General features: G+C 37.8%; 1 protein-coding gene across 1 annotated transcript in view; it reads right to left on the bottom strand.

The window, feature by feature from the left end:
• SLC15A5 (solute carrier family 15 member 5) overlaps window positions 1–25102 on the bottom strand; it is a 93233-nt gene that overhangs the window by 6315 nt on the left and 61816 nt on the right. The window contains exon 8 of the mRNA XM_081590517.1: window positions 487–595. Coding sequence (XP_081446643.1) covers window positions 487–595 — 109 coding nt within the window. The remainder of the gene's footprint in view (window positions 1–486; window positions 596–25102) is intronic.

The raw sequence follows: 25102 nt of genomic DNA, 5'->3' as shown, positions 1-25102 counted from the left end.
CGGGCAATGGATGGATGGTAGATGATACATATTAAGCCACTTGAATGGTCTCAGGTGACTGGCTAAACGATTTTGCACAGTTTGTTATTGACCTTGAAATGGTCACTGCTGATTTAAAGGCCTGAATGGAATCCAAATCTTAAGCCTCATTAGATTTCTAGCTATTTGTTTAATGATATTTGCTTTTAATGATAATGACTCATTCATTCTTATTATCGATACGGTTATTTCTAATTCTAAAATGGCACTGTATGTTGGAGGAAAAATATCTTGTTTTAGAATTGAGCAAAGAACTTTTTTATTATAAGGACTGATGGAAAAAGTGAAGTCTAAATGGAAATTTCTTGCTCTGAATATCTGTTAAATTTCTCTAATATGCTAATTTGTCCAGTCATGGAATACAAGATTCCCATTGGCTCAGTGATGGCTCCCAGATCAATATTTCATGGACTCAGAAATTGTTCATCTTACCACACACTTACTTACCTTTGTGAAACACTCCAGAATCCCAGGACGTTCAACAATGTTAATGATGCCAAGAAGAAGAAGAAGTTTTCTAAATTGCCTTTGTTTAATGTGTTTGGAAACCAATTGCCTGTTTGGAACAAATGTAATTGTTATTCAACTGCAGAGTTGTAAGTTTCTGTGAATATTTCATCATTCCACAATTCATAGAGTTTTATTTGCTTGAATAATACCTACAGAGCAAAAAAGCACATTTGAAACTCAGAGCTAAAATTCATTTAATTCTGTAATTAACAGTAAAATAATAAGCAAAGCATGCCAAATGTTTTGAAGGTCAAAAAACTTGATTTGGATAGCACAACATAGGTATCAGAAGAACCTGATTATGCTACTAATTTGCAAGAATCACATTTTTTATTCATTCTTATATGTTTAATATATAGAACAGTGCTTGGCACCCCCATAGGGATTGTTTGGTAAAATACACTGAACGGATGAAAAATATTTGTCATCACCAGATAGCCCATTGCATGTGCTAATTTTAAGGTTGTGAATGTGAAAGTCACTCAGTTGTGTCTGACTCTGTGATCCCATGGACTGTAGCCTGCCAGGCTCCTCTGTCCATGGACTTCTTCAGCCAAGAATACTGGAGTGGGTAGCCATTCCCTTCTCCAGGGACTCTTCCCAACCCAGGGATCGAACCCAGGTCTCCTGCATTGCAGGTGGATTCTTTATGGTCTGAGCCAGCAGGGAAGCCCAAGAATACTGGAGTGGGTAGACTCTCCCTTCTCCAGGGGATCTTCCAGACCCAGGGATCGAACTGGAATCCCCTGAATTGCAGGAGGATTCTTTACCAGCTAAGCTACCAGGGAAGCCCAATTGTAAGGTTAGTGAGATAATACATGTAGATGCCAGATGTTACTTTATTTTGATAACTGAGATAGGATAAATCCAGTGTTACTTTATTATAATACCACAGACCCTATTGGTCATATTGCAGTCTGTGGTTCATGTGAAGATTTTCTTTTAGCCTGATGAGAATTCCTCAGTTTGATACCCTCAAGTAAGGAATCTTCACCTCCTTTTGATGTCAAACTGAGTATGTGCTGTGCTGTGCTAAGTTGCTTCAGTCCTGTTTGACTCTGTGTGACCTCATGGACAGAGGAGCCTGGTGGACTACAGTTTATGGGATCGCAGAGTCAGACTATGGTCTGCCAGGCTCCTCTGTCCATGGAATTCTCCAGGCAAGAATACTGGAGTGGGTTGCCATGCCTTCCTCCAGGGGATCTTCCCGATGCAGGGAACGAACCCACATCTCTTATATCTCCTGCACTGGCAGGCGGGTTCTTTACCACTAGCATCATCTGGGAAGCCCCAAACTGAGTATATAGGAAGTTAATTAGAGTTCAAGATCATTGCTTTTACTATGCTCCTAAGTTGTGACTTTTGCTTTGGATCTTTGCTAGAACTGTCTTTTCATACCTAAATCTATATATCTATATCCATATTATCACTATGACTTACACACACACTCAGTTTTTCTTCAGTAGGTGTTGAAATTTGATATTGAATATATTCTATGAAATACGATGTATTCTATCATATACATTACACATGCAGTACTTATTTTTTACACTACTTTAAAAACAGCAGTAGGATCTTATATTAATAATATAGTACAGATATATAGCATTACAGAAGTTTAAAAGATTACTTAAAAGGCAAAATCTATCTTCAGAGAGAGAATTTAAATTCAGTTGCAGTTCTGAATGGGCAAAATAGTGAGTTCAGTTCAGTTCAGTCACTCAGTCATGTTCAACTATTTGCGACCCCACGGACTGCAGCACGCCAGACTTCCCCGTCCATCGCCATCTCCCAGAGCTTGCTCAAACCCATGTCCATTGAGTCAGTGATGCCATCCAACCATCTCATCCTCTGTTGCCCCCTGCTCCTCCTGCCTTCAATCTTTCCCAGCATCAGGGTCTTTTCCAATGAGGCAGTTCTTCCCATCAGGTGGCCACCCCGCAAAATGTTATGCATTATGAGAGCAGGAAGAGATCATCTCTGAATAGTCAGCTCCTACACTGGGTTGTGAGCAATCCGTCTATGTCCCAACTGACTTGATCTTCAGTGTCATCTCTGGCACATGGGTTATAGGTTGCTTCCTTAACTAGTATATGGTTTTTGGCTTCTCTCTTGACAGTGTATACTTTTAAATGGGGTTTGAATTAAATGCTTTGTTCAAGGTTGATAGTCAGCAAGTGCACAAGCATGACTGCTGTGAAGAATTGTACCATTTCCCACTTAAAGCTGCCTCTCTTCTGTCATTTAACTTCCCAATGACTATTATTATGGATCAACCATGAAAATTCTCTTGTGTCCATTATAGTCTAGGACCTATAATGAAATCTGGTATTGAGTTTAAAGCTATTTTGTAAGTTCTACTTCCCCATTTTATTAATTTGTGTTCCATTACAATAGAAATTTATGGTTTTATTGCTATACTGGCATGCTGCCTTTATCTGATATTTAGGAGAAGTTTCACTGAATGTCTGTGTCTGTCTATTGGGTATTTTGTAACCCTTTTAATGTGTGTGTGTTTAGAAACTAAACGTTTGATTGTACCTGAGTAGGGGAGTCAGGGTAGAGGTCAAGGTAAGTTGAGATAGCATCACACTTATTTTCAGGAAGAACTAAACCATCCCGCTAAGCCTATTCAAACAGTCCCATTTCCTTATTTCTCCTGAATTAATATCCCAATCATATTTCTGTCCTTTTCATTTCACATCAGCACTTTGCATGTCACGCGATTATACCATTTTATCACCGTGTTTCTCTGGCTAGAGTAAGAGGAGTTTGCACAGAGTAGTCAAAGCCTCAGAATTAACATGACATTAATTCTTCTTGGAGCATGAATTTTACTCCATAATAAGTAATTGAAAAGACTATCTTTATTTCATAACAAAGTCATATGAGGGAGAAGAATATAAATTTTGTAAGATCTTTAAAGGTAAAACGTAATATTTCTAAGAAATTGTGCAATTACAGCAAATACCAGACTATCAGGGCTTCCTAGGTGGCGCTAATGGTAAAGAATCTGCCTGCTAATACAGGAGTCATAAGAGACAGGGCTTTGATCCCTGGGTCAGGAAGATCCCCTGGACGAGGAAGGGCCTGGGAATCTACTCCAGTATTCTTGCCTGGAGAATCCCATGGACAGAGGAGCCTGGCGGGCTATAGTTCATAAGGTCACAAAGAGTGCGACACGGCTGAGCGACCGAGTGTGCACACACGCGCCCGCTGTGGGGTTCGTGTTCTTGCACCTCTGTCATTGGGGTGCTGGGGTGGGCACACAAGAGAAACACCGTCACCTGGTATTATGTGCATGGGGCTGACAGGAGGATGCAGTACTTGAAAAGTCAGAGAAAGGCAGTGGAAATTTACGAATAACACAAGATATTTTGTGACTGGAATTATTTTAAAAAGAGAACCATACCACCTAGTCAAACTCCTGATAATACTCCTTTATTCTTTCTTTTAAAGTTTTTATTAGGGTATAGTTGATTTACAAAGTTTCTTAGTTTCTGCTAAACAGGAAAGTGAATCAGTTATACATATGCATATATCTACTCTTTTTTTGGATTCTCTTCCCATACAGGCCATTACAGAGTATTGAGTAGAGTTCCCTGTGCTACACAGTAGGTTCTTATTAGTTTTCTATTTTATATATAGGAGTATTCTTTCTAAAATATGATTTTTAATGTTCATCTTTCTTCCTAATGCTGATCTCATTCTAGTTCCGTAGTTTTGCCTTTCCTTCTCTAGGGGATCTTCCCAACTCAGGGATGGAACCTGGGTCTCCTGCATTGCAGGCAGATTCTTTACCATTTGAGCCACCAGGGAAGCCTTTGATTGTGTAGCTAATTTACACGGTGAGTTTCATGGTCAAGAAAACCATCACCTGAATTGATTACATGGAACAAACACTAGCATCAAGTTGGAGAGAGAGATTTTTTGTGAAAGCTTAAATTTGCTTTATATATGAGATTACATGTCTATGTATTACATGTCTATGCATGCTCTTTAGAGCTAGCATTGCCTATAGAAAGATATAGAAAAAGTATAGAAACAGCATTGCTGGGATCAAAGAGACTTTTGAAGTCTATTATTTAATAGTTTCATTGTTGGGGATTTGCCCAAATGGATGGCTTCAGCCTTAGTTTCTCCTCTCTAAAATGATAGTAGTACCCCCTCTCATTGAGCTGGTATGAAAAAGAAAAGAGATAATAGATGCTGAGGGCTGGGCACAGAGGGGGTACCCCCCATAAGCATTAGGCTATCCCTTCTCGCACCTCACTTGAGAGGTGCTCATACAAACTCATGGAGCCCGAGCTTGATCTTGAGCCCATCTCCTGTCAGATATTTCTTCATGTTCTGTGTGCCATTTTTTTTTTTTTTTATCATTATCCCAGAACTGGTTGTAAAATGTTCCATTTAACATTGTCAGTTGACTCAGCTCTTAGGTGCTATAACTTTATTTTAGTAGCTTATAAACTTTTATTGTCGTAATTCACATTTGTGCCATTTTTCATCTGACATTTCTAGTAGCTGATTGAAATCAGGAGCATCCTTGCAAAAGGAGACAAAGTGAAGGCTTTCGGTCTCGAATGGGACTAACGAGACTTCTCTAGGTCTTAGCTGCGGGTGGACAGGAAGGTTAACAACATGAGAAAAAAATAGCCACATGAAGAGTCCGGGGCATGATGCAGTGCTGTTTGTTAATGCTGACAGTTAAGCCTTGGTGACGTATTTTGATGTTGTAATCAGCTTGTTAGTAATGAGTGTTAGACTACCAGCTAGTAGAACACTCACAAAATATTTGGCGTTGTTCACTGGCCCCCCAAATCATCTCTCACTCGCCTAGATTGATTTGTTCATTTGAAAATCATTGAAGAAATTTTTATGTACCAGGAAACGGGCATTCCATTGCTTAAGCAAAGGAGCTCATGGATTAGTAACATGAAACATACAAATAGGTACACCACGTACCTTGTTTTACTGCACTTCACAGATATTGCATTTTTTACAAACTGAAGGTTTGTGGCAACTCTTGTCAAGCAAGACTACTGGTGTCATTTTTCCAACAGATTTTTTTTTTTTTTTTTTTGCCACACTGTGTGGCATGTGGGATCTTAGTTCCCCAACCAGGGGAACTATGGGCCTCCAGCAGTGGAAGTGCCGAGTCCTAACCAGTAGACTACCAGGAAACTTCCCCCAAACAGAATCCTTTTTTAATTATGGTATGTACATTGTTTTTTTAGACATATGTTATTGGGCACTTAGTAGACTTACAGTATAAACATGTTTTATGCTATACCATCTTAATAGACAATATAGTGTCTTAATATACAATGGCTTTTACACATACTGTCTTAATAGACTATATAGTGTAAACCTCACTTTTATATACACTGGGAAACCAAAAAAATTCACGTGACTTGCTTTATTGCTGTATTTGCTTTACAAACCTACAGTGTCTCTGAGGTGTGCCGGTAATTATTCTTGAACATTAGACTTTATAGGCACTAAATAAAATGTTTCGGTTTATCTTAAATTATCAGGGTCATTTTAGAGATAAAAGGACCGTAGACTCATCTAAACTAGTTCTTATATTTTATTAACGAAAAGATGAAGGCACAGAGAGGTAAAGGGAAGCTTCACTCAGTAGAATCCTCATTTTCTTTTTTATTTTGAGCTTTTTATTTCTTTTTTTCTTAAATATTTATTTGTTTGACTGCATTGGTCTTAGTTGTGGCCTGAGGGTTTAGTTGCCCTGCAGCCTATGGGATCTCACTTCTCTGACTAGGGATTGAATCTGTGACCCCTGCATTGCAAGGGAGATTCTTAACCACTGGACCATGAGGGAATTCCCAGAACCTTCATTTCTTACTCTTAAAACTGCACAACTACAGCTCCCTATTGGTGCTAATATAACTATTAATTATGATTTTCCTTAGCATCTTGTCAACAGTCTAAAAACATCTGGACAGCAGTCTTTGAAATAGCTTACTCCAAATAACATTCAAAATATCTAAGATGGTATCTCCACCTAAATCCTGGGATTGATATTCAACTTATTATGAGACTCAGAATAATTTACACTAAATTTAAGGTCTTAGGAACAGGCTTGAGAAATACATATAGTTACCCACACATACTATGATGCTATAAACAGCACAAAACTGCTGATGTGAAAGAAAATACTTTATTCCTATTGCATCTTATGCCCTGTAATATGAAGCCCAACATTTCATGTTTTGCCTTTGTGTCTTGAGCATCACAGAGCCCCAAAGGCCTGACCACACATTTCCCTTCTTCATCAGATATGTTCCCCACCCAGGGGTAAATTGTCCCCTCCGGCTAGTTCACTATCAGCCAGACCAGCTACACTCCAACTGGTCCTCAACAGATTTCACTTTTTACCAGTCCTTCACCATTATTCGGCCCAGCAGTCACATCCTTCTACGGGATGCAGAGACCACATCACTGTTTTGTTGCTATAAGCCTGTCCCTCACAGACCCTGTTTGTATGTTCTCTTCCTGCGTGCAGCCCCATAGGGCCAAGCACGGCATGCTCTCGTACCCTAACGTGAGCACAAGTGATGGATAAACCACTGTCAGTCTCATCTGCCCACGTCTTTATCTTATGCTATTTAGGCAGGAGGATCCCTCCCTTGCCAGCATGGTGAATAGGAGGTGACTGGGAAATACCCCCATACCAGAAATCAAGGTCAGTCCTAGACAGAAAGATGGTATTTGTTGTTGAGCTAATGCTCAGTTACTGTTTTGGTTTTTTTTGGTGATGGTGGGGGAAGCCCTTCCCTATAACCCTCTAGCCAGCACCCAGCACTAAGTACCGCTGCTTCTACATCAGGGAGTGGAACTTCCATAAACCATCAGACAAGAAGTAACGGGGGCACAGCACAGTCAGGGGACACTGCACCCAAGAAGTGTAGTCTTCAGAAATATTATAGGTGAACATGAGTTCTGGGAGCACCCGAAAGTCAAGTACGCTTGAGACTGAAGGTTATAATCACACTGTCTGATCAGAGTGTTGAAGAACTAGAAAATGGGGGTAGATAACGTTCTCATGTCAGTCTGCTTATTGTCATAACTTGGGTTTTAATGGGGCTCGTTAACAAAAGACTTTGGCAAAAATATGGAATGTGACTGTGCTGCACTGAGCTGTTTCAGTTGTGTCTAACTCTGCAACACCATGGACTATAGCCAGCCAGGCTCCTCTGTTCACGGGATTTTCCAGGCAGGAATACTGGAGTGGGTTGCCATGCCCTCCTCCAGAAGATCTTCCCGACCCAGGGATTGAACTCTTGTCTCTCACGTCTCCTGCACTGGCAGGCAGGTTCTTTATCACTAGCGCCACCTGGGAATGCGACTGGAGGGAAGGAAATTCATATACATTCTCAGTTAGTAGATACTGCCTCTCAGTAAATCTGTTCCTCAGTAAATCAGATGGTAAAGAATCTGCCTGCAGTGCAGGAGACCCAGTTTCATCCCTGGGTGCGGAAGATCCCCTGGAGAAGGAAATGGCAACCCACTCCAGTACTCTTGTCTGGAGAATCCCATGGACACAGGAGCCTGGTGGGCCTGCCTGGTGGGCTGCAGTCCATGGGTTCACAAAGAGTCGGACACAGATGAGTGACTAACACACTTTCACTTGCACTGAAGATGAGTAAATAGAAAAAAATCCATATGTGGGAAGAAATGTGATGATAATACCTATTATTACTGTTGTTTACAAAATACCCCAACACAAAATGACAAAGGTTAAAATAATAATATAAAAATAACAATGATAAAATGAGAAACTCATACAGCAAATGTAAAAATAAAATAGCAGAAAAACTAATTTCAGGAAAAACTGAATTCAAAGGAAAAACCATGTCAAAGGGACATCGAGGATCTTTTTATATTGATAAAAAGCTCAATTCAAATTGCAGATATGTCAATAAATATCTCTTAGGTAATGAAACATAACAAAATCTGTTGGAAATGCAGAGATAAAAAATAGATAAATAATTCTGCTGAATGATTACATCATAGTTTGATTCTTTTTTTTTTTTTTTTTTTTCAGATAGTGAAGTGCAGTTTATTACACCGGCGGGCCCAAGGCAGAGTATCCTCTTAGCCAAGGACCCCGACCAGCATTTGTGAAAATCTTTTATACCCCATGTGTATGTGTCTGAACCCACCACCCAACTTCCTTGTGACTTACATAAACAAAGGAAAGGTAAATACAATCACAATAACTCCATCATTCATGTGTTATGTGTTCAAACAGTCATTAATCAATAAGCCTGAGGTTACAGATAAGAATTTATGACCGGTCCAGAGGGGGTCTTATCCTTCTATTGTCATTTCCACAGGCACTAAGCACAGAGTTCAGAGTCCATTAGAGAGGTGGCCAAGCATAATCAGCACGAACAGGCCTAAGATGGAGTCCAGGCCCTTTGAATTCCTTCTTCATTCCCCCCCTCTTGATGCTCCTAGTTTCCATAACGAGCATCATTCATTGAGATATATTGTACTTTAGCCCTCTGGCCACCCACATGAGAGAAGGCTATCAACCTCTGGGTTACAAAGTTCACAAGACATTGTGAGAAGCAGGGCCCACAAAGCAGTATGATTAGAACTATTATGACAACAGTAACAATAGTTTTCCACCAATCTCCCTTTACCCAGGACAGGACCAAAGTCCAAAAGGGAATATTTTCATCAGACATGGCTTTCACTTGATTTTGCATATCTTCCAAGGCAGTAGATACATTTTTAGACAGGTCAGGGATGTATACACAACACCCGACTTTAATTATGGCGCAAGTCCCTCCCTGGGCTGCTGTGAGTATGTCTAATGCCATCCTGTTTTGAATTACTGCCCTCCTCATCTGAATTTGTTCTTCGTTCAAGGCTTGAATGGCTTTTGTACTGTCTAAGAGGGCCTATTTAGTGCAATTAGTTAAGGCCTCCACCTTAATCATGATATCCGTTATCCCTACAGAGGGTACAAACAAGGCAGCAAGATAGTCATACCATTGGAACACAGATCTTGTCCATCTTGCATGCAGATAGGGCAGGTTTACTGGAGGTTGATGTAGGCTAGGCTTAATACTGCCATGGGCGAAAGTAAATCCCAGTGTGCAACGCCCTACCCAGCCAACTGGTAACCATGGCCATAAGTTAAGCCCACAGAGCCACTGGGTCCCGTTGGGGGCTACCCAATAGATTCTGGGATTATATTTCCAGTCGGAACCGGGCCACTGAACCGACTGATTGGGGTGATAGGTAACTTCTATGATTTGTTTACATTGTTCAGGAGACAAATAACCCATATATTTTAATTCTTTTGGGTCTAGGTGGCGGTCTCCAAATCCAACTTTGTGTTGTTTTTTTTTTTGTTTGTCCCCAGCAAATAGTAGCGGGAGCAATCAACTGTCTTTTCTCAGTAGTCATCCAGAAATATTCATCCCAGACCTGGTAGTATTGCTCAAGGTACCGGGAGGCCTGATTGCAGATATGTCAATAAATATCTCTTAGGTAATGAAACATAACAAAATCTGTTGGAAATGCAGAGATAAAAAATAGATAAATAATTCTGCTGAATGATTACATCATAGTTTGATTCATTTTTGATAGAATAGGCAAAAAGGAAAATAATGTAGAGAATTAGAATAATGTAATTGGCCCTTTGCTGCACACCTGAAACTAATGCAATACTGTAAATCAACTATACTTCAACAAAAAGGAATAGTATGATTGGTAAGAGTTTAATTACATTGTTGAGTACAAAGAAAAATTTTAGAGGACTTATAGAAGTTTAGATAACATTAATGACAAACCAAATTCCTGTAAATTGATGATTCTGCTCCTAAATAACTAGCTGGTCAAAGAGGAAATGAAATCCACAATCACAATGTATTTAGAAAATAAAGAAAATGAGAAAATTGCATTTACAAATTTAAGCATACAGATTTAAATCCTATTAAGAGACATTTAAAGGTACACTGTTTTCACTTTTAGAGTAAGAATAAGTATACACAAATTAAACACTGAATGTGAAAAATCAGAAAATAAATAAAACAAATCTAAGGAAAGTAGGAGGAAGGAAATAGAATAAAAAGTCAATATCTTAAAGTATATTAAACAGTTCTAAGAGCTGATTCATTGCAGGAAAATGTAACAACAACAAAAAACTTGACAAATCCAATCAAAACATACAACAAAAGAATCAGAAGATATAACAGTGTTAAGTTATGAATATGCTAGGTTATTGTCAAAAAATCTTCTGGAAACAGGATGATTATCTAGGAAAACGTTATTTGCCAAAATAGAACCTAGAAGAAATGATAAATTTTAATGGCAAGAAATAGCAGGGAAAGAAACATTGCAAAGAATGATCCTCAAAGACACATTAGGTCTGAATGCACCTTTTCATTTTCACGGAAGAAGGGAGTCTTTCCTCCGGATCTTACAGAACAAAAGATTATCAAGTATTGATGCTACTCAGGATTGTTTATCCCATGTAGTTAAGATGATTTAATATTGAAAAATCTATTAATTAAATATACCGTAATGTCAGGAGCAGTAAGAAAAATCAAAAGATGATCTCAAGAACTGCTTAAGAAGCATTCAATAAAATTTAGCCTGCTTCATTTAAATCTTAGAGAACAAGAAACAGAAATGTTCTTATGATAACATCCTTTAAGATTCTCTTTATAAACCTATAAATATGCTTAATAGAAAATTAAGAAAAATTTCTGTTAAGGTCATGAGGAAGATAAAATGTGACTGTATTCTGGTTATTAACGTTGCCCTGAAGTTCTGTGTCCTCATGAGGATGCAAAGCAGAGGAATTAATATTGAAAATAAGGATGAAAATTATATTTATCTTAAGATTAGAGAATTCAGCTAAAAACTTAAAAGGATCAACTAAAATGCCCTCATAAATTTACTAAGAAAGTTTAAGAGGTTAGATGCAAGATGAAGACATAAACATTAATAATCTCCCTATATAATAGTGATTATCTCCGTGAGTTGTAATGAGGGAAAATGATTCAGTTCATAATAGCAAAAAGAAAAAGAGCATAAAATACCAACAATAACTCTAAGAAATGTTCAGGATATATGCAAAGAAAAAAATCTTACTGAACTGAATTTTTGAACACTAATAAATTAAAAATGTTACACACTTAGATGGAACACTAACTATTATAAAAACTTTCCCCCTAAAGTTTGCTGTTGACTTCTACCTATTTTTTTAAATAACAGGATTTGGGTAAAACTAATAAAATGACTTCAAAATTCATATGGAGGTATAAACCATAGGGAATATAATTTTTACATTTATTATATTTTTATAAATGAATCACCATGAGAAGTATGATTAGTAATACCTGATATGCATTACATGCATGCATGCTTAGTTGCTCAGTCGTATCCAAATCTTTGCAACCCCATAGACTGTAGCCTGTCAAGCTCCTCTGTTCATAGGATTTTTCAGGCAAGAATACTGAAGTGGGTTGCCATTTCCTCCTCCAGGGGGTCTTTCTGACCCAGGGATCGAACCTGCATCTCCTGTGTCTCCTGCATTCTCAGGCAGGTTCTTTACCCAGTGAGCCACTGGATGCATTATATATCATAAAAACTGTAATAATTAAAAAGAGAGTGACACTAAGCTAAAACCAAGAGGCATCAGAAAGGAACAAGACAGAAAGACATCCTAGAAACAATGCTAAGACCACCTGAGAACTAAGTCTATATTAAAGTACACATCACTAACTAACTGGTTTCATTTCATTTATCCTATAGTTGTGGAATATTTTTTGTTTAACTAACTTTTCTCAATATATATCAAATTATGTTGTGAAACTTGTTTATTTGAATCAAATAAGTGTTATCTTCACTTAATACAAAAATTAAGTCCACATGAATAAGTCTATTCTACTAGAATTCCGTAGGGCTTCCCTGGTAGCTCAGTGGTAAAGAATCTGCCTGCAATGTAGGAGACCCAGGTTGGGTTCACATACCCTGGAGTAGGAAATGGCAACCTGCTCCAGTATTCTTGCCTGGAAAATCCCATGGACAAAGGAGCCTGGCGGGCTACAGTCCATGGGGTCACAAAGAGTTGGACACGACTGGAGGGACTGAGCATGCAAAATTCCATAACCATAGATAAATGTGATGAAGTTAATCACAATGAAAAAGGTTGATAGATTTGATTATTAATATATATCAGCAAAACACATGTAAAACACTCATCTATAAAATTAAATGTTTAGTTAAAACTGGGAAAATATTAGCAATAAATGGCAATGATATAATAATACCTCTAAAATTTAAAGAACATGGAAAGCAATAAGAAAAAACACAGATAGACTAAAAGAAAAATGGGCAAAGAATATGATACGTCATTTTATGAAGAAAAAAAGCAATGTTCGTCACATTAAAAATTTCAATTTCCTGTTCTTAAAAATACAAATTAAAGTAACAATGGAATATAATTTTTTGCTAATCAGATTGACGAAGATTAAAATACATTGAGACAAGTATTATCCTACTACACTGGTGGCATAATTGATTAGCCTTTTAGAAAACAACTTGGCTTTACTTCTCAAGAGTCTTTAAAATATTTAACTTCATTGAAAGAGCAATCATATTTCCAAGATTCTATTCTAAGGGGACAATCCTTATCTGATATACTTTAAGATTATATAAAATATGCACACCTTAGTAATATCTATAGTGTTAGAAAGTGGGAAAAATCTAAACATTCCTTAAGAAGGAAAAGGCAAATTAATATATATTATACATGTATATGATATATATTAAAATTAAATCAATATATATCCCCATCCACGCAATAAAATGTATCAAGTAATTGTTAAAAGTAAGCTTTCCTTTTTTCTTTCAGAGAAGAATCTCAAATGACATGGGACTATCTCTCAACATTTTTAAGGAAAGAACAAAAGGTAGGTACTCGATACAAATTTGTTTATTGAGCTTTCAGCAGGATTAATTCAGGCACTAATTTTGTTTAAAATAAATACCCATAGGACTTCCCTGGTGGCTCCATGGTAAAGAATTTGCCTGCCAATTCAAATCCCTGATCTGGGAAGATCCCGCATGCTGCAGAGTAACTAAGCTGTGTGCCACAACTATTGAGCCTGTGCTCCAGAGCATGGGAAACGCAACTACTGAGCCCATGGGCCACAACTTTTTCTCCATCCCTTTATGCTTTGAATTTATTTCATCAAATATGGCAGAACGACAATAGTTTAAAACATATATGGGCAACTTTATGGGAGAAAAATATTTTTAAACCACTTCATCAAACATACTTTTGAAAATATTTGACTTCTAAAAATCATTTCTGATTTATTATAAAAGACCCAAAACAGCTGGTTTTCTACTACAACCAACTCTTCTTCAGCAGTCAAAGTCTAGATAACAGCCTCGATATGGTAAGTTGCAAGTTATGTGCTATTTATGAACCTGTCCTAAGGTTTTATTTTGGAAATTATAATACCCCAAGTGACAATAACCAGTCGAGTCTGAACCCTTCAGTGACATTTCACTATATTCTGTATTGAAATCCTAGGTTTACCCAATGCCTCAGGTATACATGACATTATTTTAAGTGCTAAAGCATATTGGGTGCTTTTTAAATTTTATTTATTTTTTAATTGGTGGAAAATAGCTTTAAAATTTTGTGTTGGTTTCTGCAGTACAGCACACACTATATATAATATATACATATATATGTATATATAATGACAAGCATATTGTTTTTGATTCCAGGCATATTTCAATTATGACAAGCATATTGTTTTTGATTCAAGGCACATTTCAACTATCTCTTTTTGGAGGAAGAGGTAGTATTTTCTCTTTTTACTAACATTTTATTCAGAATGTTATAGAGCTGTGAAAATATTTAAAATTTTTTATTGAAGTATAGTTGATTTACAGTGTGTTAATTACTGATGTACAGCAAAGTGATTCAGTTGTACATATAAATATACATTGTTTTTCAAATATTCTTTTTCATTATGATTTATCATAGGATGTTGAACATAGTTCTCTGTGCCATACAACAGGACTTGCAGCTTACCCATTCCACATATAAAAGCCTACATCTGCTAACCCCAACCTCCCACTCTATTCCTCCCCTAATCCCTCTCCTCCTTGGCAACCAGAAGTCTGTTCTCTATGTCTATGATTCTGTTTCTGTTTCATAGATTCATTGTGTCATATTTCAGATTCCACATAAGTGATATTATATGGTATTTATCCTTCTTTCTGACTTACTTCACTTAGTATGATAATCTCTATTTGCATTCATGTTGTTGCAAATGGCATTATTTGATTCTTTTTTATGACTAAGTAATATTTCATTCGAACACACACAGATGTTCAGCAATTATTGCCAGCTTTTCTGGTGCCTCAGATGGTAAGAATCCACCTGCAATGCAGGAAACCTGGGTTTGATACCTGGGTCAGGAAGATCCCCTCAAGAAGGGAACAGCAAGGGAACCCACTCCAGTATTCTTGCCTGGAGAATTCCATGGATGGAGGAACCTGGTGGGCTATAGTCCATGTGGTCGCAAAGAGTCAGGCATGACTAAGTGACTCATATACACAATATTTCATTGTATATATATATATATATATATATAAACACACACACCACATCTTCTTTATCCATTCATCTGTCAATGAACATTTAGGTTGTTTCCATGTCTTGGCTATTGTGAATAGTGCTGCTATGAACATAGGGGCACATCCATCTTTTTGAATTACAGTTTTGTCTGGGTATGTATCCAGGAGTGGGATCACTGGATCATGTGGCAATTTTATTTTTAATTTTCTGAGGAACCTCCACACTGTTTTCCATAGTGGCTGCACCAACTAACATTCCCATCAACAGTGCAGAAGGGTTCCCTTTTCTCTACCCTGCCTCGAACATTTATTATTTGTGGACTTTTTAATGATGGCCATTCTGACTGGTGTGAGGTGGTACTTCATTGTAGTTTTGATTTGCGTCTCTTTAACAATTAGCAGTGTTGAGCATCTTTTCGAGTAACTATTAGCCATCTGTAGATCTTCTTTGGAGAAATGTCTATTTAGGTCTCCTGCCTAATTTTCGATAGGGTTGTTTATTTTGTTGTTGTTGAGTTGTATGAGCTGTTTATATATTTTGGAAATTAAGCCCTTGTCAATCATATCATTTGCAAATATTTTCTCCCATTCTGTAGGTTGTATTTTCATTTTGTTTAGGGTTTCCTCTGGGTGTGCAAAAGCTTGTAAATTTGATTAGGTCCTATTTGTTTATTTTTGTCTTTATCTAAAAGTCAAAAACCTTAAAATGTGCCCTTTGAAATTTTTCAAGGACTTCAGTTGGGCGCAGAGAGCAATTATTTCCTTCAAACTTTGTTAGATTTTTTAAAAAGTTATTTTATAATGGGAATGGTCTAGCAAACATCCAAAATGGTTGAGGCAAAACTGAAATGGGTTTTACATCTTACTTTATTTTAGGCACATCTATCACTTCACTGTGTGCTTTGGCTTTGGAGCCAAGAAGTAGGCAATTAAAAAGATGTAACCATCATTCTCCAGGGTGTATGTGCTTCTGCATCTCGAGAAATAAACCCTATGCAGTAAAAAGAGCTTTCCAATCAGGAATCCACCACTATAGGATTTGGGCAACTTGTATAGCTTTCTGAGCTCATTTCCTTCTTATCTGTGATGGGGCTACAAATACCTACCCCCAAAGAATTGTTGTGAAGATTTAATGAAATAATATCCTTGTGAAATGCATGTAGCAAGGTCTGCATATAACTGACACTTAATAAATGTTAATTTCTTTCCTTCCTCCTTTCAGTAACCTGATTTAAATGCTTCATTTGAGATTCATAGCTCTTCTACCTGAGTTAATTTTTAAAACACATTAATTTTCATGATACCCGAAGGAAATAATATCTAACAACTATATTCTAACTTTGGCTTTTCTACCACTTTTTTCATATTTATCTAATAACTACTCAAATTATTATTACCCTCAATTTACAGACAAGGAAACAGAGGCACAGAGAGGCTGAACTGTTTGCCTAAAGTCATGTAAAGGGGATAGAATAAGTATCTGTTGAATGAAGGGGTGGTTGGAGCTTGGGTCCTGAATCTACACATGCTCAATACTTTTTTCTCGTAACAATGTCTGCATGGAGACTTAAATTTGCATTTCTACTTCTTGGGAATTGTGGATAAAAATGAAATCAGCTTGCTGTTTCCAGGAAGGGACACAGTGTCTTTCAAAACTGTAGAGAAATCTCTATGCATTGTTCACTTGAACTGCAGGAGAACGGGCCTGGGTACTCTTTGGGATAACAAGCTTTCTTAGAAGGGTGAGTTCATTCTTTTGAAGAGCATTGGGAGGTAAAAACCCATCAAGATAGTGTGTTCTCATGATGATTTCAATGAATTATCATGGAAATGAGTTTTAGAAGAGAGGTAATGCTTTGTGATAATAGCCCGATAATGCCATTAGCTATGAACTGTAATTGTAATAGCATTAGTCAAATGAATATATCTGATATTAATTTGATTGTCAAATATTTCTATAAGATTCTTCTTGTTAATTAAACATCAGCCTTGGTATTATTAATTCAGTATCTAGCCGGTACTTGCACATAGTAGGAACCTAATATGTTTTTGTGGACTGATTTAATAAATCCATCTCTAAGTGGAGCTATTTCAAAGAGTGAAATATTGAATTTAAATAACATCATGGCTATAGCAGCAACTGATTTTTGCCCCAAATCTGCCTGCTTGCACAGTCTGTTCACTCATTTGCAGCTTCAATTAGCTAATGGTGCAGACATTAATTTCAGAATTTGAGAAGAAAGCTTTTCTCACTTTTTTGCATATTTATAGAAAAATAGCCTATAAGATTTACCCCCAAAGTACTTAAAGTCATGAATAGAGTTTGTGCCTTTCTCCCTGTGTCTTGTGGTCTTTGGACCATTTCAAAATCTACTGGACAGTTTCATGACTGCCTTGAGCACCTGAATATTACTGGGTAGAATCATGCTTTAGGTAGTTTGAAATCACCCTTCATGATCACCAGTGTCAACTACGCCTTCAACACTACCGCCCATCTTAACACTTTTCTTCTTCTTTTTATTTATTTATTTATTTTCGGCTGTGCTGGGTCTTCACTGATGCACATGGGCTTTCTTTAGTTGTGGTGCATGGGCTTCTCATTGTGGTGGTGTCTCTTGTTGCAGAGCACAGGTTCTAGGCACCTGGGCTCAGTAATTATGGTGCATGGACTTAGATGCCCTGCAGCATGTGGAATCTTCTCGGACCAGGGACTGACCCTGTGTCCCCTGCATCGATGGGCAGATTCTTAACCACTGGACCACCAGGGAAGTCCAACACTTCTCTTCTGAATCATCTTTTCTAGCTCTCGAAATAACATTCTCCTATCCCCCATTCTACTTATTCTTCATTCTCATCCTAATTCCTTTTTGCTCTCATGAATGGTTTGCTGCCTCCTTTATGAAGAAAGTTGGGACCCTTGAAAGGAAGACTCCAGTATATTTCTAATATGAGAACTATACATCTGCTTGCACCTGTACACCCATTCTCCTTTCTTCTGTTTCAGTAGAGGAAAGAAATATCCACCCTCTGATAAGAAGTCAATCTCCCTTCTTTCTTGCATCTTTTTTTTTTTTTTGCTCACATATATTTCTTTCTTTTTTAAAAAACTTTTTCTTTTTTATTGGAGTATAACCCATTGATAACGTTCTTATAATTTCAGGTGCACGGCAATGTGACTCAGCCATATGCATACGTGTATCCATTCTTCCCCATTCTCTTGCATTTTTAACTTCTCCACTTGTACCAGATATTTTCATCAGTTAAACATGCTCAAGTATCTTTCAAGATTAAAAAAAAGTATCTTGAACTCACATCTCAGTTTCCCAGATAAAACACAGGACCCACAGTTAAATCTGATTTTGAGAACAACCTTGAAATATTTTTTTAGAAGGAGCATGTCCTGAATATTGCACTGGGAAATTTATAAAGTATAATTTATGCAAAGTACATCCATAATATTGCACAGGATATATTTATTCTAAAAAAAATTTAGCTTACTTGAAATTCAGATATAACTGAGTGTCCTGTATTTTTATCTGCTAAAGTTGGCAATTCTACCCACAGCTTCCTCCAGCCACCACTTTATTTTTTAAATCTTCAGAGAAAGTTCTTCAAAAGAGTTGTTTTAAATGTGATGCCTTTATTTCCTCATTTAGTAGATACTTTTGACCCTGCTCCAATCTGGTTTTCTTTCCCTTTTCACTGCTGAAATGACTCTTGCTACAGTTATCAGCGATCATAATTTGCAAATCTAAAGATACTTTCCATTCTTCATTCTATTATTTGATCTCACAGTAGCATTTTTTTGTACATAAACATATATTGTTTATATAAAATATAGGGAATATAAGGGAAAGGACCACTCATTATCAAATGATGTTAATGACTATTTTGCTGCTGTTAAATAGAAATGTGTTCTATACAGGTATTTAATATCTGACTTCATTTACTTCATCATTGAGCAGCATTTCTGAAACTAAAAGATTGATGAATTTTTGGAGTTTTATACTTTCTCTTTCTTCTTTTTTTGACCATTCCTTACATTACTTGTTTGAGCTATTTCACCTTCAGAGCATCTTTAGAATTTTCTTTTTCATTTCTTACTGATCCTTGTTTTTTGTTAAACATTTTATTTTGTATTGGAGTATAGCCGACTATCAATGTGGTGACAGTTTCAGATCTCACAGTAGCATTTAACGCAATTTACCATTTCCCATTTTCAGTGAACACACACCACACAAACACACATGCATACACATACACATACATGCATGAATGCATATATTTCCCCCTACGTCTCTGGCCATCCTCTTCCTTCTCTAGCCAGCCATTTCTCCTCCACCCAACCTCTAATATTGAGGCTGTTCAGGTCTAGGTCTTTGTCTCCTTTTCTTCTCATTCTTAATACTCACACTAGATAATTTTGTTCACTTCCACGGGTTCAAATGCTATTTTTGTGCCACAGATTGTCATATTTATATATCTCACCCAGATCCTTTTTCTGAGCTCCAGGTATTTCCCTTTGGATGTCTCATAGAAAGGTCAAATTTAATGTGTTAAAAAATGAACAGGTGACAAGTTTTTCAACCTATCTGTCTTCTAATGTTCTCCATTTGGTAAATAGAATCTTTGTCCACCCAGTTATCTTTGGGCAGAATCTGGAATACTTCCTTGACCCCACTTCTGTCTCCTGCATGCTACCACCTCCTGACTGTCAAAACCATCACTAAATACTATTCACCCTACCTCTAAAATCAAGCTTACAGTCATCCATTTCTCTCCATCTGCCTACTTTGTCACTAGTTCATCACTACTAGGCTTGCCTGAGTTTTACTTCATTTGAACCCATCCTGCTTCTCCCAAGCCATTCTTCTTTCCTTTTCAAATTACACTGCATCCACAGTGAACTTAAAACACAAATAGATGTGACTTGTTTAATGTCTTTATACTTTCTTGTTGCATATAGATTTTTTAAAATTAGAGGGAAACTTTTACAATGTTTTGTTGGTTTCTGCTGTACAACAACGTGAATCAGCCATAAGTATACACAGATCCCCTCCCTCTTAAGCATCCCTCCCACCCACCCCATCCCACCCCTGTAGGTCATCACAGAGCACTGAGCTGAGCTCCCTGAGCTATACATCAGCTTCCCACTATCTATTTTACACATGGTAGTATATATATGTCAATGCTACACTCTCAATTGGTCCCACCCTATCCTTCCCCCACTGTGTTCGCAAGACCATTTTCTATGTCTGTGTCTCTATTCCTGCCCTGTAAATAGATTAATCAATACCATTTTTCTAGATTCCATATATATTGCACACAGCTTTTTAAAAAATATCTGTAAGCCAAAGTTCCTGTATGATTTTACTCCTACTTTCTTGACCCAACTTCATGTGATTCTCCATGATTATTTTCAGGCTACTGATCTTCTCTGAGTTCCTCTGATGCACCAGGTGACTCCTTACTCCCAAGCTTTGGTATATGCCTGCTTCCCTGGTGGCTCAGTGGTAAAGAATCCACCAATGCAAGAGATGTGGGTTCGATCCCTGGGTTGGGCAGATCCCTTGGAGAAAGGCATGGCTACCCACTCCAGTACTCTTGCCTGGAGAATTCCATGGACAGAGGAGTCTGACAGGCTATTGTCCATGGAGTCAAAAGGAGTAGGACATGACTGAGTGACTAACACTTTCACTTGTTATATATTCTCTCTACCAGAAAGTCTTCACCCTTATGCTTACCAAGGCAAATACCATTCATCTTTCTAGAGTCAACTTCAACACTGTTTGCAGGCAGGAACACCTAATGTGTGTCTAACTCTATCTAGATGTATAAGTTTGCCATGCAAAGGGTGTACCACTAACAACATAGGTCCAGGAGGGCCAAGAAGAATCTCAGAACATAGCTTTATTTCATCTCATCCCAATCCAGACCTAGAATTGAAGCTGACTAGGACACCTGAGCTCTGCATTTATGGAACATATTCTTTCCTGAAGAATTATAAAAGTGCCAAACTTCATATCCATGACAATCCTAGCCCACTTGGAAAATGTTGAGATCCCACTCAAATTACAATAACAACCACCCCAACAACACAAATCATTATTTTTTGTGTGCCTTTACCGATCTGGTGCTTCATATCTATTTCCTCTGATCATCCAAGATACCTTGGAAGTTGTTAGTGACACCATTTAGAGAAGGAGAAATTGAGACTCAGAAAAGTTAAGTAATGTGCAGTCAGGGATGCAAAATCCTTTCTTCTGTCCCTCTAGGTTCTTCTGTCTGGTCTAAGAATGAAACTGACCTGAGACAGATTGACAGGAGAAAATAAAATTGAATCTTGTACTTACAAGGAACCCCCCCCCACATGACAGGTTCAAAGAGAGAAAGATACAATGAGGTATATATGCCATCATGATGTAAGAAATGGGATAGGAACCTGGAGCTTCCAAGAAAGGAGGATCATTCACAGGATGATAAGAAAGACAGCAGATGTTTGATAACTAGATGTCTGCCCTGCCACATAGATAAATATAATAACGTAATAGTGTAAGAACCTTGTGGCTTCCTAGGTGGCTCAGTGGTAAAGAATCTGCCTACCATTGTGGGACATGTGGGTTTGACCCCTGGTTCAGGAAGAGCCCCTGGAGAAGGGAATGGCTACCCAGTATTTTTGCCTGGAAAATCCCATGGACGGAGAAGTCTGGGGGTCTGAAGTCTAGAGGGTTGCAGTTGACACAACTGACCAACTGAGCCCATAGGCCTAGATAAATAGAGGCCTTTGTTAATTGGATGTTTGCCCTGCCATCTTAGATAAAATGTATCTCTGATGAAAACTGTTTTTTTCTGGGGAAAATTTTCCAATTTAAATTTTTTCTAGGAAGCTAAGGGAGAGGCAGTAGGGTCCCCACTGCCTTTAGCTCAAAATAATCCACATGCCAAAGGAACTCACCTGTTCTGAGCCCTTAGAGCTAAAAACTTCACAGCTTATTAAGGGCGGAGCTGAGTTTGAACTCAAGTGCTCTGACTCCACATTCTGCCCTTTCTACCTCTCATGAACCAACAGCACTGGATACTTGCTGTCCATGTTGGAAAGGTATTTTGAGCTTTGACCTGATACTGTTGTGAAAACTTAAGGTCTCCGGGCAACTCCAAGGGTCTCTGTGGAGCCAAATGTTGAGGATGTGGGATAAATTGTTTCTGGGACATATAATCCCATTGGATGAGGGGGTCTCTGCACCTGATTCTGACTGAGGATGAAGAGAGAGGTTTGCTTGTGGAGCACTGGGGACCTGCCATATTATCCACGGGAATGGTGGCACCAAACTACTTGACAATCAAATGTAGAATATGGCCTGGCTTCCCAGGTGGCGCTAGTGGTAAAGAATCCACCTGCCAGTGCAGGAGATGCAAGGGGCACAGGTTCGATCCCTGGGTCAGGAAGATCCCTTGAGAAGGAAATGACAGCCCACTCCAGTATTCTTCCCTAGAAAATCCCAGGGACAGAGGAGCCTGGCAGGCAACAGTCCATGGGGTCACAAATAGTTGGACACAACATAGCGACTGAATAACAACAACGTAGGTGAACTACTGGGTAGCAAGCCACTTTTCCCCTCTGGGTCTGTCATTTCAAAACCCATATGAAGTTGGACCTTAGGCATTGACCTGAGTTTGAAGAAACCCATCTCTAAGAAAATAGGCACGAACCTGTGAAATCCAGCTGAATAGCTTTCCAGATGCATAAATATTTTCTTCTTTCAAGTTTACTGCAACTGCAAATTCCCATTTCAAGAACAACTCAGTGATTCATGCCGACAAGGCTGTCAGTGGTTTCAATCATCAGAGATATTTAAATGAGAATTTTAAAAGATCACAGTTTTATTTTAAAATGGCTCTTGATGGGCGTTAAACTGCTATGTTCTCTGCCCCTTTGCTGAACTCTGAAGAGGAAGGACTAACAGGGACAGGAAGATGTATACTTTGACCTCTTGATTCTGCCCAATTATCCTTTTTTTCTCTGAGACATTCTGCTTTGGATCTTTCAATCACCTCCACGTCCGTAACTAAGATGTCACTTTTCACTGAATTCCCATTTTGTTATTTTTGTCAGAATGTAAGCTTGTGCTCACGCATGTGAGAAAATTGATCTGGTTGCTAATGGCACAGAGTCGAAATAAGCAGTTTGACTGACTTCTTCACTCCCTTTTTATTAGCATTGCTACTTTTAGATAAACTATTCCTGAAATGATTAGTGTAGGAGGATGGGTTTAGTCTTGTATCTTCTCCTTTAAGGCACTTAGAGTTAGAGATCCCAGAAGCATCAGTTTTCTCACTTGTACTGAAAATGTCACTCTAACAGCTATCTGTCTGCACCGTCAAGTTTTGAGAAATCTTTTGAATTTACCGCATTCACACCATTCTCCATCATGGTGCTAAAAATGACTAATGCAGCTTGGAGACTGTGATAACTGATCATCTTTTCCAATCATATGCTAACACTCACACACACACACTCACATACACACATGCTCTGCTGACATGAATCCTTAAAGATTTAAAATATCCTATATGCTAAATGGAATGTGGAGGGTTGTGGGATGCTTAAACATAGAGCTATAGAGTTCTTTTTCATGATGCTCAGTTCTGTCAAGGAAACTGGTCTGGTTGTTTGATTAAACAGACTGATTTATTTCTAACTGAATGGGCCACTATGGCTTTATTCTATACTTAAAATAATCTCTAACATTAAAATGCTCAAATATATTATTTAACTTTATCTTCTCTTCATCTCTGAGAACAGTGAAGTGCAGCGTTTCCTTTTTTTTAAACATTCTTAACGAGATGGTGTCCTACCTGAAATCATGCAGATTGTCTAAGGATCACTCTCTTTTAGGGGCCTTAATTAGTCACCATAAGCCAGTTAAGGGTCACTAAAATCAAATCATCTAAATGAACTTCATTGCCTTTCTTGATGAATGCTAATCTGATGGCTAAAGTGACTGTCACAAACTCAGATATATCTACTTCCAGAAAAAACCATGTGACAAAAGTCTCCTGTGATGTCATTCTGGGAATGATGGAGAAGCCTATGGGCTCAATGATAGTAACTAGATGAAGAGGCAGCTGACTATATTCAAAAAGGGAGGATTAGTTGATTACCATTAACTTACAGTGAGGCCTCAAGGTATTTTCCACAAGGCTCTGCTTTTGGTCCTGTCCAATTCAACAATTTTATCGATTACCTGAAAGAAGTCTAGGAACTTGCTTACTAAATATGCCAGTGACACAAAGCTGGTAAAGAAGTAAAGATCAGTAATTCACCAGATGACATAATCAAGTTTTTAAACTGTCTGTTATTTAGAATGATGGGCTGACATTTATTAAGGATAAGAGATAAAGTCCTGCATTTAATTAGACAAAGAAATTGTGATAAGATGATTGGAACTGAACTGAGAGAAACTGCTAAAAATAAAAAAAGAAGCCTCAGGTTTTAATTGAACATAGGTGTGATGCAACTACTGAAAAAGTAACTACAATCTCAACAGAGAGAGAGATTGAGAAGGTTGATGAAAGTAACTTATCTATCTCGGATGTACCCATTTTGAGCCTTGTGATTGAGTCTGGAAACCATATTTTAAGAACGATACTGACAAATTGTTTTCTATCCATTAAGATAGAGGGGTTTTGATAATGAAAAATCAGGGAATCATGTACTATGAAAAAAATTGGAGTGGTTTGTCTATATATTAGAAGGGGGTCAAAATAGCTATCGTTATTGAATACTCATTATGCATATTAATTACTTAATCCTCTCAGCAACATAATGAATTATTTATTGTTGCTATTGACATGAAAACTGAGGACTCACAGCTAGACTACCTGGATTGGAATCCGTAGAGTTTGA

Source organism: Giraffa tippelskirchi, chromosome 4, assembly GCF_054371585.1.
Source record: "Giraffa tippelskirchi isolate mGirTip1 chromosome 4, T2T-mGirTip1v1.2.pri, whole genome shotgun sequence".
NCBI lineage: Eukaryota > Metazoa > Chordata > Mammalia > Artiodactyla > Giraffidae > Giraffa > Giraffa tippelskirchi.
The sequence above is the reverse complement of the archived record's forward strand: the minus strand, read 5'-3'. Positions and strand labels throughout refer to the sequence as shown.